The sequence below is a fragment of the Hirundo rustica genome, chromosome Z (assembly GCF_015227805.2).
Source record: "Hirundo rustica isolate bHirRus1 chromosome Z, bHirRus1.pri.v3, whole genome shotgun sequence".
Lineage (NCBI taxonomy): Eukaryota > Metazoa > Chordata > Aves > Passeriformes > Hirundinidae > Hirundo > Hirundo rustica.
This window is the reverse complement of record NC_053488.1, coordinates 82164565-82178472: the sequence shown is the minus strand read 5'-3', so window position 1 is coordinate 82178472 and position 13908 is coordinate 82164565. Positions and strand designations below refer to the sequence as shown.

The 13908-nt window shown below is 44.1% G+C and overlaps 2 protein-coding genes across 2 annotated transcripts; both read left to right on the top strand.

Moving 5' to 3' along the window:
- Window positions 1–26: 26 nt before the first annotated feature.
- Window positions 27–2880, top strand: AK6 (adenylate kinase 6). Its single transcript, XM_040090253.2, has 5 exons — window positions 27–113; window positions 714–806; window positions 1355–1413; window positions 1496–1641; window positions 1772–2880. The coding sequence occupies exons 1-5, from the start codon at window positions 86–88 to the stop codon at window positions 1959–1961; spliced, it is 516 nt and encodes a 171-aa protein (XP_039946187.1). The 5' UTR covers window positions 27–85; the 3' UTR covers window positions 1962–2880.
- Window positions 2881–3332: 452 nt separating this feature from the next.
- On the top strand, window positions 3333–13758 carry CCDC125 (coiled-coil domain containing 125). Its single transcript, XM_040090143.1, has 12 exons — window positions 3333–3399; window positions 3622–4027; window positions 5094–5152; window positions 5819–5905; window positions 6773–6850; window positions 7535–7620; window positions 9253–9335; window positions 9867–9982; window positions 10480–10587; window positions 11574–11745; window positions 12927–13060; window positions 13156–13758. The coding sequence occupies exons 2-12, from the start codon at window positions 3760–3762 to the stop codon at window positions 13429–13431; spliced, it is 1467 nt and encodes a 488-aa protein (XP_039946077.1). The 5' UTR covers window positions 3333–3399; window positions 3622–3759; the 3' UTR covers window positions 13432–13758.
- Window positions 13759–13908: the final 150 nt, after the last annotated feature.

Sequence of the window (13908 nt, the reverse complement as noted above, 5' to 3'; positions counted from 1 at the left end):
CACGCCGGGCAGGGCGGTGACGCCATCGGCGCGCGCGGCGGCGAAGGCCCCCGTGCACGTGTCTCCAAGGCGACGGGTGGCGGCCATGAGGCGGCCGAACGTGCTGATCACCGGTGGGCACCGCGGCGGCAGCGGGGCGGCAGCGGGGCGGGGCATGGCATGGCATAGCCCCATCGCAGCCCGGGGTGATGTGGGGTGTGCGGTCCAGGCCTGGGCTCATCGGGGGCCTGGGGTCCCGGCTCTGGGCCAGCTTGATTCGGGGCGATTCGGGGCGCAGCGTCCCAGCCCGGGCGGGTTTGGGGTCTGGGGCCCCGGCCCCCTGGCAGCCTGGGTTGGTTTAGGTTGCGAGGCAGCAGCCTTGCTGACCTGGGGTGTGAGGTCTCAGCAAGGGTGGCTTTGCAGCTCTACTCCTTCATGAGAGCATGGGGCTCCTCTGTATTACCTGAGGGTTTTCAAATGAATGGAGATTTCTCTTTGAACCCTCACGGTGCGAGTGACATTCCTGCACACAGAGTTGTCTCCTTGTTTTCCTGTTTCACTCCCCTCGCCTGTTTCTCTTTGTCCAGCAGCTTTTTGCCTTTTTTTTTTTTTTTTTTTTCATCCCATGAACCTTCCAGTGTGGGTTGTCAAAAGGCTCCAGTTCACCTGGCGGGGTATGTTTGAGGGGACCTGCAAGCTGTCCCCTTACCTTTTGCTGTGGGTTTGGTCTCCAGGCACGCCGGGAGTTGGGAAAACCACGCTCGGAAAGGAGCTGGCGTCCAGAGCAGGGCTGAGCTACGTCAACGTGGGGGACCTGGCCAAGGAAGGTGCTGTGTCACAGCAGTCCCCTGAGCACGGGGACACGCTGCTCACTGTGATTCTCCTGGTGGTGTCTCATGCACTGGGAGCCCCTGCACACGTGTCTGGTGGCTGTGACAGCTGGGGTGTGCGGCTGAGGAGGAGAAGGCTCTGGGAGTAGTCAGAGCACCCTAAAGGGGCTCCAGAAGAGCTGGAGTGGGATTTGGGACAAGAGGTGGAGGCACAGGACACAAGGAATGGTTTCCGACTGCCAGAGGGCAGGGTTAAATAGTGTATTGGGAAGGAATTCCTGGCTGGGAGGGTGGGGAGGGGCTCCAACCCAACCTGTTCTGTGATTCTGTGTATTAAATGAATTTACTTCAGCAGGTATGTCCGTAGCAGCATACCTGGTGCTAAGTAATAAATAACAAAATGACCCTTAGATGGATTTGTAAACTAAACTGTTGTCTACCCTGAACTCTGCCTTTGCCTGCAATCTCCTGAGACAAACATAACGAAAATTAATTGTGGTAACTATTCTTCCACCCAACAAATGTCCGTGGATTCTCTGCTGCAGGAGAGTTGTACGAAGGCTTTGACGAGGAGTACGACTGCCCCATTTTGGATGAAGACAGGGTAAGTCCAGCCCCTAGACCCACCCCACTGTGTTTTGGCTGTGCAGCACCAGGTCAGCCTGCCCTCTCTGTTGCTGGTGCAGGTGATCGATGAGCTGGAGGACAGGATGAGCGAGGGAGGGGTGATTGTGGATTACCACGGTTGTGACTTCTTCCCCGAGCGCTGGTTCCACATTGTGTTTGTGCTTCGCACAGAGAATTCCTGCTTGTATGACAGACTGGAGAGCAGGTGTGTCACTGGGGTAGATAACAAGTAAAGTGCTGTTGTGGGACTTCACTTAGGGCATAAATGGCTGATTCTCAAAAAAACACTTCCATTTCTCTGTGCCTCAGACTGTCTTGGTGCTCTTGTTCTCTAGGGGCTACACGGGGAAGAAGCTGCAGGACAACATTCAGTGTGAAATTTTTCAGACTCTATATGAGGAAGCTGTGTTGTCATATAAAAAGGAAATTGTACACCAGTTACCCAGCAACACTCCAGAGGACCTAGAGAGAAATTTGGATCAGATTATGCAATGGATTGAGCAATGGATGAAGGACAACAACTGACTTTTGATGAAACAGTAACTGCTGGATCTCTTATGGGGAGGGAGGGTTTAATAATTTATATGCATAAATCTTGTATTATAAATTAATCTGATTTTTTTTGTGCATGGCTGGGGAGTAGAAGAAGGTTCAGAAGAGGATTTGTAACAGCACCAGGAGAGGCAACAGGGGCACTGATAGAAGTAACTGGAAGGATAAAAATGAGGCTGTTGCCCTGAGCAGTAGGAGTTGTGTTCAGTAACTGAGAATTCTTTGGACCTTACAAATAAAACCGAACCGCGAATTCCCTGCAAAAAACCTGTAGAATCCTGATAGCAGGTAGCAGTTGAGGCACTTTGGATTTTCAGAGGGTGGAACAGTGTCCTGGAAAGGAGTTGGTTTGATGCTGAGTTGTGGAACTAAAACCTGCTGTGTTCCACTCTGGCCTTGGGGGTGTGAAGATAATGGAGAATGAGATGGTTTGGTACAGGTTAAGGTGGGTTCTTTGCTTTAGACGGAAAAGAAGTGATGTTAGAGTTATTTTAAAATGATTGCACAGAGCTTTGGAGATTCCTTCATGTGTAAGGAAACAGCTCTGTGAGCACTGGTCTGGAGTGTTTAACAATAAACTTTATTTTTCCTTTTTTTTTTTTCTGTCTTCCCCATCCCCTGTCCCAGTCATGGAATGTACACATCATTGCAGGATTACCCAGGAAATTCATCACTTGTCAGGATAGACCTGAAGTGATCCTAAACGTGGCCACAGATAAAACACTGTCAGGGATCTTTTCTGATTGCTGTTAAAGCCTGTGCCCCAGGGGGGCAGGGCTGCACAAGGAAGAGAAAACCTTATTTCAGAGAAAAGCTGCTTAGAAGGAAAGTCTTGTGAAAGATTCTGTAAGAAGTGCTTGCTGATAAACCCATTATATACATGAATTAGGATAGTAAAACAACTTTCTTGAAAATTTCTGTTGTGAAGAGTGTTGTTACATATTTACAGCTTTAATTTTTTGCTTTACAAATTTGCTATTGTGGGTTTTTTTGGGGGGGCAGGGGTTGGTAACACTTGTGGCAATACTGCAACAGAAATTTGGTGATACTATAAACCAAAATGGTGAAAAATAGTGTTTCCTTGGAGAATTAGGCCCAAGCATTGTGGCAACTCGGTCAGAGGTTAGCCTAGAGTAGGAAACAGATGGAGAATGCTGTGTGGGGGTGTCAGGACAGCTCCTGTCCGTGAGAACATGTTGAGTGACCATGCCTGGTTCACCTCAGGTGGTGTTCCTCACGCTGCCCCACCCCAGTCCGGGCTGTGCTAGGGACGGGGCTGCAATATGGACCGGTCATAAAAAACCAAAAATAAACAAACTCCTCCTTCCGAGCAGTCTCGGGGCAGGTCCCGGAGCCGCTCCGTCCCTCCCGCCCCGGGGCGGGACCGGCACTCCCGGGTGCGGGCGCGCAGGTGGGTCGGGGGCTCGGGCGGGGCCGGGGGTGCCCGGGGGTGTCCCCGAGGAGCTGTCCCCGAGGAGCTGTCCCCGAGGGGCTGCCCCGGGCTGGGGGCTCACCGCGGGCGGGAGTGGTGATTTCGGCAGCCCCGGCAGAGCGGCCGCGCTCCCTCAGCCTCGCATTTTCCACTCGGGTCTCGCCCTCCTGCTGTAAACACGGAGCTTTCCTGTTTTTCCAGATAAAATCTGGCCTTGCGGGAGGCGCTGTTCACCGGTAGGTGAGGGGCCCTCCGTCAGGAAAAAAAAAAAAAACAAAACACAAAACCAACAAAAACCAAACCAACAGAAAACCCGAAAAAAAAACCCAGGAGGAGAAGATGGAGGAAGCAGAAGAGGATGACATGACATGTGGAGACTTGGGAAACGGACTTGGGAGAAGACCGGGAGGTGTTTATGAAGGGGAAAACTTACAAAATTCCTATTCAATTAGATCTAGGAAGGGATCTGGGAAGACTTGTAATTCCCCTTTGTCGGCAAAATTAGCAGAAGAAAGTGATGCTGCAGCTCCTGGTCCCAAACGAAACAGCTTTTACGATGGATCACTCAAAAAACCTGCCTCTAGTTCCACGCGACAGAATAGCTGTGGTAAGAGTAATTTGGAAATTAATTATTCACCTTAAGAAAATGTTTTGCTAGTGAAAGTGAGCCATTCAGCTCCTTCACAAAGCATCATCAAGTTTAATTCAAACTATTTGCCAAAATCCCTGAAGGGTTCAGTGCCTGCTGGGATCCTCCACCTTCCTCCAACAACGTGAGAAGCAGAATTGCTTCTCAGTGGTCAAGGCAGTGACCATTCTTAGTGTAAAATGTCCAGTTTTAAAGTGCTTAATTTTGCATTTGAAACCGACATTTAGCAAAGAGCATCCTGTGGTGGGGGTACCTACCCAGGTATAGACATGTCTATGAAACTGAGTGGTACTGCTTGGATTCCTGCTTTACTGTCTTCCTAAAGACAGTACCTAAAGCTTGTAGCTAAATATTCAAAGTATTGTTTGCCTTAGTTGAAATTAATGAATTGGCTTACTTCAGGGGTTAGGAAGTCGTTTTTAGAACCTGTATTGGCATTTATCTTCCTTTTTGGTGAAGGCAGTGCTAGTGTAAAATCAAGTGTAGGCAGTGCTGCTCATTACAGTCTGGCTGCTTTCCTGTCAATTTTTAATATTTTGATTGAGGTATTTCTGTGTAACTTGCTTATTTGTCTCCTTTAAGCAGTTCCCCATTATCCTTTCCACAGTAAGCTGTGCTATCTCTGTCTCTTGAAAATTGCCCTTACTTCTAAATAGTGCTAGTTGTTGTTTTGAGTGTAGATGTTGAAAAGTTACCATCAGAAAAGAATAAAAAAAAAATTATTTTTTTTCTAATCAAGCTGGCAATTTTGTTGTCTTTATTTGAAAGGAAGTTATAAAATGTTTGTCTATGTTTCTTTTTAACATTTTCCCCCCATTTTACTTCTTTAACTGTGAAGCAGTATGTTTGAAGTTTCTATTGATTCTTAAATCTGTTTATTAGCTCCACAAGAAAAAAACCCACAACGCAAAGGTGAAAATTCACCTTTGTACGTTACATGTTTTCAGGGTAAAATCCTTACTTTTTATCTTTTCTTTCAATATTGCAATTTCTTATAATTTAGTGTCCTCTGTTAATCCTACAGAATGTAATACTGAAGTGTCAAATGAAGAAATAAAGCAACAACTTCGGGAAGCTCTGGAGGTTGGTAACAGTACCCAGGGTGCTGCTCTCCAAGTCTGAATTTCCTTTCAATGTAGCAAGAGGATCTTGGCATGCTGAGAGACTTGGATGGGCCCAGGTTCTTGAAATTAAAGCAGGAGTTGGAAGCTTCATTAAATTTTATGTTAGAAAATCATATTGTGAGGTGGACTTAATATTCTTTTGTTTGTTTGTTTGTTTGTTTTGTTTGTTTGTGGTTTTGTTTGTTTGTTTTGGGGGGTTTTTTCTTCCTATTTTTTTGAGGGGGCAGAGAAAGTATTTTTAAATATATAGAGACTATTGAAGGTATTGGTGGACTTTTCTAGCAGATGTTTATGTTTTATTAAACTTTGGGGCTTGAAAACCTGTAGTGTAAGCAACCTTTGGATTTTTAGTCTGCATTTCTGTTGAAAGGTAGTTAAGAGTACATTTTGTTTTTACTGTGCTTAAATGTGTTGAGGTGGTGGCATCAATGCCAGCTGACTTCAGGTGTAAAAATACACATTCCATCTGCGCTGCGTTATTTAACCTCAGCTGAACCCATGAAAAGACATCGTACAGATAAAACAGAGTTTTTTTGAGGAGGGCAAATTTACATTGGTTTTACAGTTGAATCTTAACAGGATTACCTTGGCTTTTACTCAGTGTGTCTACTTTGTTTTACTTCAGGAACTTGAAAATTTGAAAGTTGAGTTTGAAGCGTCTCAAAGACAGCTTGAGGGAAAAGATGAAGCCCTAAGAATCCTGCAGAGCGTGGTAGGGGCTATTCAGAAATCACTTGGTACTTGGTGGTAAACAGGATATTTTCTGCTACTCTTCAAAACCTCAAAAAACTTACGGCCTTTCCAGGGCTGCAATTTAAATCATTGAGTCTGCAGTTGTCTACAGACTTGCCTCTACAATTTACTGGAGCTCGTGTGTTATTTAAGAAGACTTTTCTGTTGTAGCAATTCTCACAATTTTATCTTGGAGGGTCCTTGAGGATTTATCTACTAAACATAAAATTAAGACCTTTTTCCAGTTCCTTATGTTGAAGATTTTGCCAGTGCTTGGAATCCTGATGCTAAGCATGAGCATTTTGTGTTGACTGCTCCATCTGTTGCCGCAGAGGACAGTATGCCTAAAATGTCAGGTCATTCTTTTGTTCACCGTTAATAGTAGTTTTAGTCTCTTGCATAACAAATTCTGCTGCAATTAGTTCCTGGGATTTAGCCTGCTTGCATAACCCATTTCTAGTTGTGTAGTTTCTACAGTCACATATTTGTAGCAAGTTAGGCCTGGATCAGAGCTTAGGTGCGCTTTAATCAGTTTTTAAAGATGTGAATTCCTGCACAAGCCTGCACAATTCCTGCACAAGAAGACATGATCTCAAGTTAAATGATGCTGCACTGTCAGTAGCAGAGGTTGTGGGATTGAAACCCAAGTTTGTTGTGCAAGTCAGACTTGAGATCAGAACCCACTGGGGCTCACAAGCAAGTTGCTGGTGTTTGTAACTCTGCACACTGCTGTTTAACTTGAATGTGAACATCTCTAAGTGTGAAACTGAAAATTAACTCAATTTAATCCCATTATTTGACAGAATTGCATTTTGGGTTTTGGTTTGGTTGTTTGTTAATTTTGCAGGCAATATTTGATAAAGCCACAAGCCATACAAAAGCAATGCTTCAGAAAACTGAGGAAGAAAAGAGGACTCTAGAGAAGGTAAGTGGGAGTGTTTCCTTCACACAGGGAAGTTCATGGCTATTAAAAAAGGGTTATCAGACTGTTTATTTAAATCAGTGCATACCTGACATTAATTCCAGGGGTTTTGTAAGATGAATTCCTGTTCCTTTATAGTGGAAAGGGAAAAATTAATTTATTACTGCTTCGATCTAGACCTTTTCATGCTATAGTGTGTACAAATAATATCAGAAAACTGTCAGAGTTCTTCCTATAATTTCATCTGGTGTTTGTTGTGGGTTTCAGTTGCTCAGAATGAGTTGCAGTCAAGATTCAGGTGAGACTTCACAAGGACTCTGAGAAATGGTGTCCAGTTTTAGCAGGGAAGGTGCGAAAGAGGAGGAAGGTGGTGTTGAGCTCCTTTGTTAAACTGAGATTTTTGCTTTGTTCCTCCCACTGTTTTTCTGTTCCACATAATAGGAGTGGGACAGGGAGATGCGACAGCATGTGTTTGTCTTTGCTGGATGCCTCTGGAAACATTAGTTCTGTAACAGAGACTGGAGTCCATAGGCCTCCAGTGATGCAGAAATTTTGGTGTCAGGTACCAGATTTATTATTAGCAGTGTTATGAGTTGTCGCTGAGATCTCTGCCAAACCCAGCAACCCTGTCATCCATCTGATGGAAACCCTGTAGTGAGCTGCTGCATGTTTGTTTTGTTTCCACAGGAAATAAATATTTTGCAATGGGAAATTGAATTTGATCAGGACAGATTTAAAAACATAGAAGACACCTGGACAGAAAAATATGATAGGTATTTGACTTACACTGTGTATCACTGGGGTTTTTTAAATTGCAGTGAGTGCTCTATGTCATGCATCTATGTCATGTTTTGTGTTCCAAACTTGCTTCCTCAGGTTCTTTGAGGGTTTTGTATTTTCCCAATTCTCTTCCAAATTCTGGAAGATTTTGATTTTTCACACTAGTCACATTTGCATTTTTCAATTAAAACTTCTATATATATTGTACAGATTTTTTTTTTTTTTTTTTCAGGTGGCAGTAGGCTGGCTTTGCTAGGCTGAGGTTTTTTTCATCATATGACGTTAGCCAGCTGGGGACTATTATCCTTATTTACCTTAACTGTAGATGAGGCAGAGAAAATAATGGTATATGCCTTTATGTGGAAATATAATTTCCTGGTTAATCATTTCTTTATTGTCTTGCACTGTGGGTCTGGGCATGAGTGCAGGTAAAATGCAGTGCTTTAAAGAGAGGCTGATCAAGAGGTTCTTTGTTAAACAAGAGTCACTCTGTGTGGACAGCAGGTGTGGTTGGGCAAGAAGAATGTGCCAGAGGCACAAAACTATTTAATAATAGATAACAGACCTTGAGAAATGGGACCAGCAGACTCTCTCATTTACATGTAGAAATTGTATCTCTGAAGTCTACTAATCAGAAGAGTTGTTATTGTCATTGTTTGTGATTATTATTGCTGTTGCTTTTACAATTCAGCATATATTCTTATTTAAAATATGTTTCAACTTTGAATCAAAGAATAAGCCAAAAGTTTACAAACTGTTCTGTAGATACATTTGTCAAGAGATGATGCCTCTTGAAAAGCTCTCTGGCTTTCCTGGCTGTGTAGGTTGGAAGTGTAGCTGTGCAGTTTGGAGCCAGAAAACTGGTATTGACTGATGAAAGAAAGATACAGACATAGCTCCGGAAAATTGACAGCCAGGGGCTCAGCCTGCTTTGCAAAACATATCATATTTTTCTGATAGTTTTTTGGCATCTCAGGCAGCAGGACAAGAAGAGTATGCATTTTCCTTTGGTTTCTTCCACGTGAAATAATTCAGACTAGGCTGCATTTACTGACAGCTATGGAGATGGACTAAATAAATTGTATTGCTTTGACATTTGGGACATCAGATTGCTACTCTTCTGTTCAAGAGGGAAATACTTCAAGGAAAAATGCATTAGCAGTGCATATTGTGTGTTCTAACGTGGTAACACCTGAAGGCACAGTTGTTCTTGAAAACAGGATTCAGACTACAGGAAGTTTACAGACCAGAGCTGTCACACCTCTAATATGAAGGAACAGTTTTGTTCCTTCAGGGAAGTAGGAAATTTCTAGCAAGTGTTTCAGAGGTTCATAATTACCAATTTCTTCGCATTTCTAATGGAAATGTGGCACTTAAACTCATCTCTTGTTAAAGCTGTGGGCGCTGCCTACTTAACACGTGAATGTTGTGGGGTTTTTTAAATTTATATCTAGTACTCAACTCCTTTCACTTTTGATTTTTTTATTCCATCTTTTAAGTAATACTAATTTTAATTTGCAGAAATATTAGATACCATATTTTAACAGGTTATTTTTTAAATTATTAGTACCCACTTAAAAATGTTTTTTTTTAACTATAATAAAGTCCCTTTCTAACTTTTACAGGATATACTGTGAAAATGCAGCTCTTAAGGAAGCATTGCAACTGAGGACAGAAGAAGTTAAAACATTTAAAGCTGAAAATGCAAGTAAGCCAGCAACAGCTATTCCTCTGAATACACTGTTTTTCAGGAATAATTCAGGATGTAGCTGTGATGGAAGCTTCCTGTGGGGATCAGTGTCTTGTCACTGGCAGCTGATCTTAGTGGATATGCAGAAGCTTGGAAATTAAACTGGAGAGCAGCCACTGGATCAGAGTACTCAAGCCCCTTTCCTTTATTTTTGCCTTCCAAAAAGCTTTAAAATAGCTGACTTAAATAATTACTTCCCCAATGTTGTGCTTTTCTAAATGAGAAGCTGCCTGACTTTTAAGTGTACAAAGAAATGAGCACTCAGTCCTGAGGCAGAGCAATAATGGTCTCTCTCTAAGTGTGCCATTACTTTTGGGAGAACACAGAAGGAGAAACAATGGGATATGAATTACTACTTCTGCACTCTCATCTTGGTCCCAAACTCATGCTTGAACTATAAAACTATTTCATTTGGGTGTAGTTGAACTCAGAAATTAAGAAATCGGAGCACCAGATTTTTGTAATATCTTTCTTTGTTTTATTTTGTAGTCCTTAACCAGCAGTGCTCGGAATTCCTTGCAATGTTAGATGTGAAACAACAGAAATTTTTTCAGGAGAACATGTCATTGAACAAAAGTGTCATTACAGATTTTACAGGTCTTGAAGTAAGTATTGCCTATGTGTTTTCCCAAGGTGCTGCCTCAGAGATATGGTTGTGTTCAAGATACATAGAGAAAATTCATTGCTCACTACATATCCCTTTATTTGAACCCATTTTTAGCTAATTAGCACATGTCTTTGCATGCCTGTTGATTAGTTTTCTTCTTCCTGGTCCACCTTGCAAAGAAAGATCAGACATAAGAAGGCATCAGGCTATTTTTCACAAGCTATGATGCTTATTTTTCTTCCTCCTAGCACTTAAACCCTGCTTCCTCGTGCTTTACTAAGCACAGTAATATCCCGGTGAGGGCTGCAAGGTGTGGCACACCCATCTGTCAGGTTTTGCCTGAAAACACTCCTCTCGTTGTGAGTCAGAAGCCTTCACCTCTACTTCCCTCACCTGCTCCCAGTGACTGGCACTCCCTGTGTGGTTCCAGGGTGTTTTTTTTTCCTGATGCCTCTATGAGCAGATCCCGACCTGTGGTTTGTTTTGGGTTTTCAGCTGGCAGTGCTTGGAGCCTGCACCTGCAGTCCTGCTGAAGGGCAGCCTTGTCCCTGTGCCAAAGCGGCAGCTCTCACTCGGAAGCAAGTCCTTCATCTCAAGCAAGAGGTAACAAGGCCTGGCTGGGTGGGGACAAGGAGAGGGTCCTCCTGCACCAATTCAAACAGAGCCAGAAACACTCAACCACAGCTAACACAAACTCAGGTGTCTCACAACCACAGTCGATCTCAGAAATAATGTAAAGTTTTTTTGTGATGCTTGTAATGCCATAATTTTTGCTGGTAGAAAAAATTGTAATTAAATCTACTAAGCTTTCCTAGTTTAAAAAAAAAAAAAATCATTCATTTTCCTTCTCCCCATATTTTTTAATCTGAAAAAAGAGAACACCTCCTTAGTGTATGCCCTCCATGAGTGTACACACTGTTCATGTGGACTAGCACTGAACCTTTTCCTTCTTTCCTGGCAGTGCATTTTACCCCTCCCTTGTGCTGGCATCAGCACCCACGGCCCACTTAGCCAGCTAGGTCAGCAGGATGATCTTACTGGAAAATACTTATTTACCTCACACTTAAATTAATTATGTGAATTCCAAGATCCTAATTTTTTTTCTACTTAGTGAAATTGTGTGGATTTAGAATTTTTCTAATTTGTATTTGACTCTGCAAATGCAGTAACCATCCTTGTGGTCCTGCTGCAAAACTTCCAGTTGAGTAACTGGTTTTGAAAATAGCTGGTGGCCTGTCCCTTATGATCCCTGATACGGATTCCAATCTCTTGCTCCTTCTTCTCCTGGTCCAGCTGTAATGGGAAATTATTTTCTTTCTTGAGCTCTTACACATGTGCAGAGATAAATAAATAACACGGAGATGGTTGTGTAGATGGCTGGGGATGTGAATATGTGCAGACAATGAAGAGTAAGAATTTTAATCCATGTTTCAAAATACGTTTCTTTACATGGAGGAAAACCCTTTGGTTCCTGCTACTTCCTTGATTATATTTACTTGTAAGCTGTTTGTGTCTTAATATTAATTTAAAATATGCTTTTGCTTCCAAATTAGCTAATATGCTTCAAATTTTCCCTGAATTAAAACCAGATTGAAAATCTGAAGAAGAGTAAGGATGAAGCGTATATCATGGCAGATGCCTTCAGAATTGCTTTTGAGCAGCAACTGATGCGGAAAAAAGACCAGGCCCTGAGGCTGGCCGAAGTGATAAACATGAAGAAGGAAACCAAATTTGCAAACTGGAGATGTCTGCGAGGCACTGGTAGCTGGGCAGTCTGTGTGTCTGGGGCTGGCTGGCGGAGGAGGGAGCAGGAGCTGCTCTCCCTGTGCTAAATGTGTGCTGGTGGCTCAGCTGCTGGCCGAGGGTTAGGGACAACAAATGAAAAAAGCTGACATCTGGCTGTTATAAGTGCTACCAGCAACTTCTATGTTTGAGGCTTTTTTCAAATGAGTTCTGTGGAGGAATTGGGGAATGAGGAGAAATGCAAAAAAAAAAGTATAGTTGGAGCTTTTTTAGCTCTAAATGGGGTATTTAGCAACCTGGTCTAGTGGAAGGTGTGGAACAAGATGAGCATGATGATCATATTCCATGATTCACTCGAGTACTAAATAGATTTTTTTTTCTGTTTTTCCCTTAAAGATTTTTAGCCTTTTATTATGCATGTGTATCAATATTAGCATTTATTAGTGTTCTTACGTAATGCAGAGTTACAAAGCCCTGTGTAAAAGAGGAAGAATTCTAATCTGTGAAGTAGAAATAATTGTAATAATCTTTTATTCTTCAAAAAAAATAAAGGGATAAGACAAGTATTTAAGTACTTGCATCATGGTCAAAACCACTGCAGACTTTAGTAATGGCACAATATATTTGTTTTGACCATTGGCCAGGAGCTGCCAGTCTTAGAGGTGGTGTGTCTCCCAGATTCCTTGGGCCCTCCTGAAGTGTAGCACAACAGCTTAACCTTGAGTAGCTGTTTCCCCTATACTGACACCATTGCTTTCAGGCTCCATTACCTAGCACGTATGTGTATGTGTATGGCACATATGTGTAGTGAAATGTATTTTACTATTTCTGGAAGTCTACAGACTTGTAAGTGGCCTGTGTCAGAGTATCTTTGGGTTTTTTTGGCTGCTTACTGTTAAATTACTGTGAATTATTGAGAATTTAATTGTTTAACTGGAGTGTCAAAAGTATATTTTCCATGGAGTGAGAAGAATACTCAATTTGCCCATGTGTAAGGACTGTGTAGCCTTTATGTGACAGCAGGAGCAGTGCTGCTTGGCGGGAATGTGCCGTGTCCCACGCAGTGGGAGAAGCTGCAGCTCATATTTCCCTTTTGGGTGGGATCATTCAGATCCAGACTTACAAGTGCCTGTTTAATCCCAAAGTAGTTTTTACCTTCCCGAGCAGTTCTGCAGTTGATGCACTTCTGTTTTCCTTAGAGCGTGTCAAGTTACAGGGGAACAAGAACAACCTGGGGTGGAAGCTGTCCAGCCTGCTCTCATCAGATGGAGACTGCAGGAAGGTCGAGGAGCTGGGCAATGCCCATGAAATCCTGAGGATGTTGATAGATCTGGTCAGTATTTGGTTCAAATCTCCAGAGCACGCATGTTTGCTGGGTTTACAACCTGAGCTGACCATGGACTGCTCTCCTTTCTGTTGGCCATACAGGTGAACGACAAGGAGGAGGCCCTGGCACACCAGCGCAAGGTCAGCTACATGCTGGCACGGGCAGCTGAGGCCAGGGAGGCCGGACCGGGGCAGGACAAGGGGAACACGGCAGGAAGGTGTTCACTTGGACCGCAGAGCTTCCCGGACACCCCTTACACCGACAGCCATCATCTCCCCGTCCCAAGCTGTGCTTCTGCCCTGCCCCTCACAGGAGCAGCCCTGGCTGCAGGGCTCCGAAGGTCGCGCTCCTGGCCCTCAGCGCTGGGGGAAGGCTGAGGGTCTGCTCTAGTTGTCACTGTAGCTGTGCATGGGTGCAGCGTGCTTTATAAAAGAGAAACACCAGAAACTGTGCTGTGGTGATGTCACAGCGCAGGCGCAGTGGCGGTCCTTGGGGCGAGAGGGGCAGTGTTCGTCAGTTCCACCGGAGAAGGGTGTGTTGGCAGCCCAGGCCCTTCCCTGAGCCCACGGCATCCAGTGACAGAGTAAGAGTGACATCACTGTGTGTGGATGTGACGTCATGAGAACAGGCTCAGACAAACATCTGCCCTGGCAGGGCTGAGGGCGCGCAGTGACGTCACCGCGGGGGTCTGAGGGTGTGCCACTCCCTCCCGGGCGGGAGGGGCGCCCCCTGCCGCCGGGCCGCGGGACAAAGCGGCGGGGGATGAGACCTGCACGGGCAGCTCCGCCCCCTCTGGCAGGCCCCGCCCCTCTGATGTCAGGCCCGTTGGCGACCGCTCCCTCCTGCGCTGTCAA

Bases quoted from the DNA above. Each gene is read 5' to 3' on its own strand.
- CCDC125 (XM_040090143.1), top strand. From the start codon at position 3,760: ATGGAGGAAGCAGAAGAGGATGACATGACATGTGGAGACTTGGGAAAC. The intron at 5,153-5,818 runs GTTGGTAACAGT...GTTTTACTTCAG, and splicing joins AACTTCGGGAAGCTCTGGAG to GAACTTGAAAATTTGAAAGT. The intron at 10,588-11,573 runs GTAACAAGGCCT...AATTAAAACCAG, and splicing joins TCCTTCATCTCAAGCAAGAG to ATTGAAAATCTGAAGAAGAG.
- AK6 (XM_040090253.2), top strand. From the start codon at position 86: ATGAGGCGGCCGAACGTGCTGATCACCG. The intron at 807-1,354 runs GTGCTGTGTCAC...TCTCTGCTGCAG, and splicing joins GGGGGACCTGGCCAAGGAAG to GAGAGTTGTACGAAGGCTTT. The intron at 1,414-1,495 runs GTAAGTCCAGCC...TTGCTGGTGCAG, and splicing joins CCATTTTGGATGAAGACAGG to GTGATCGATGAGCTGGAGGA.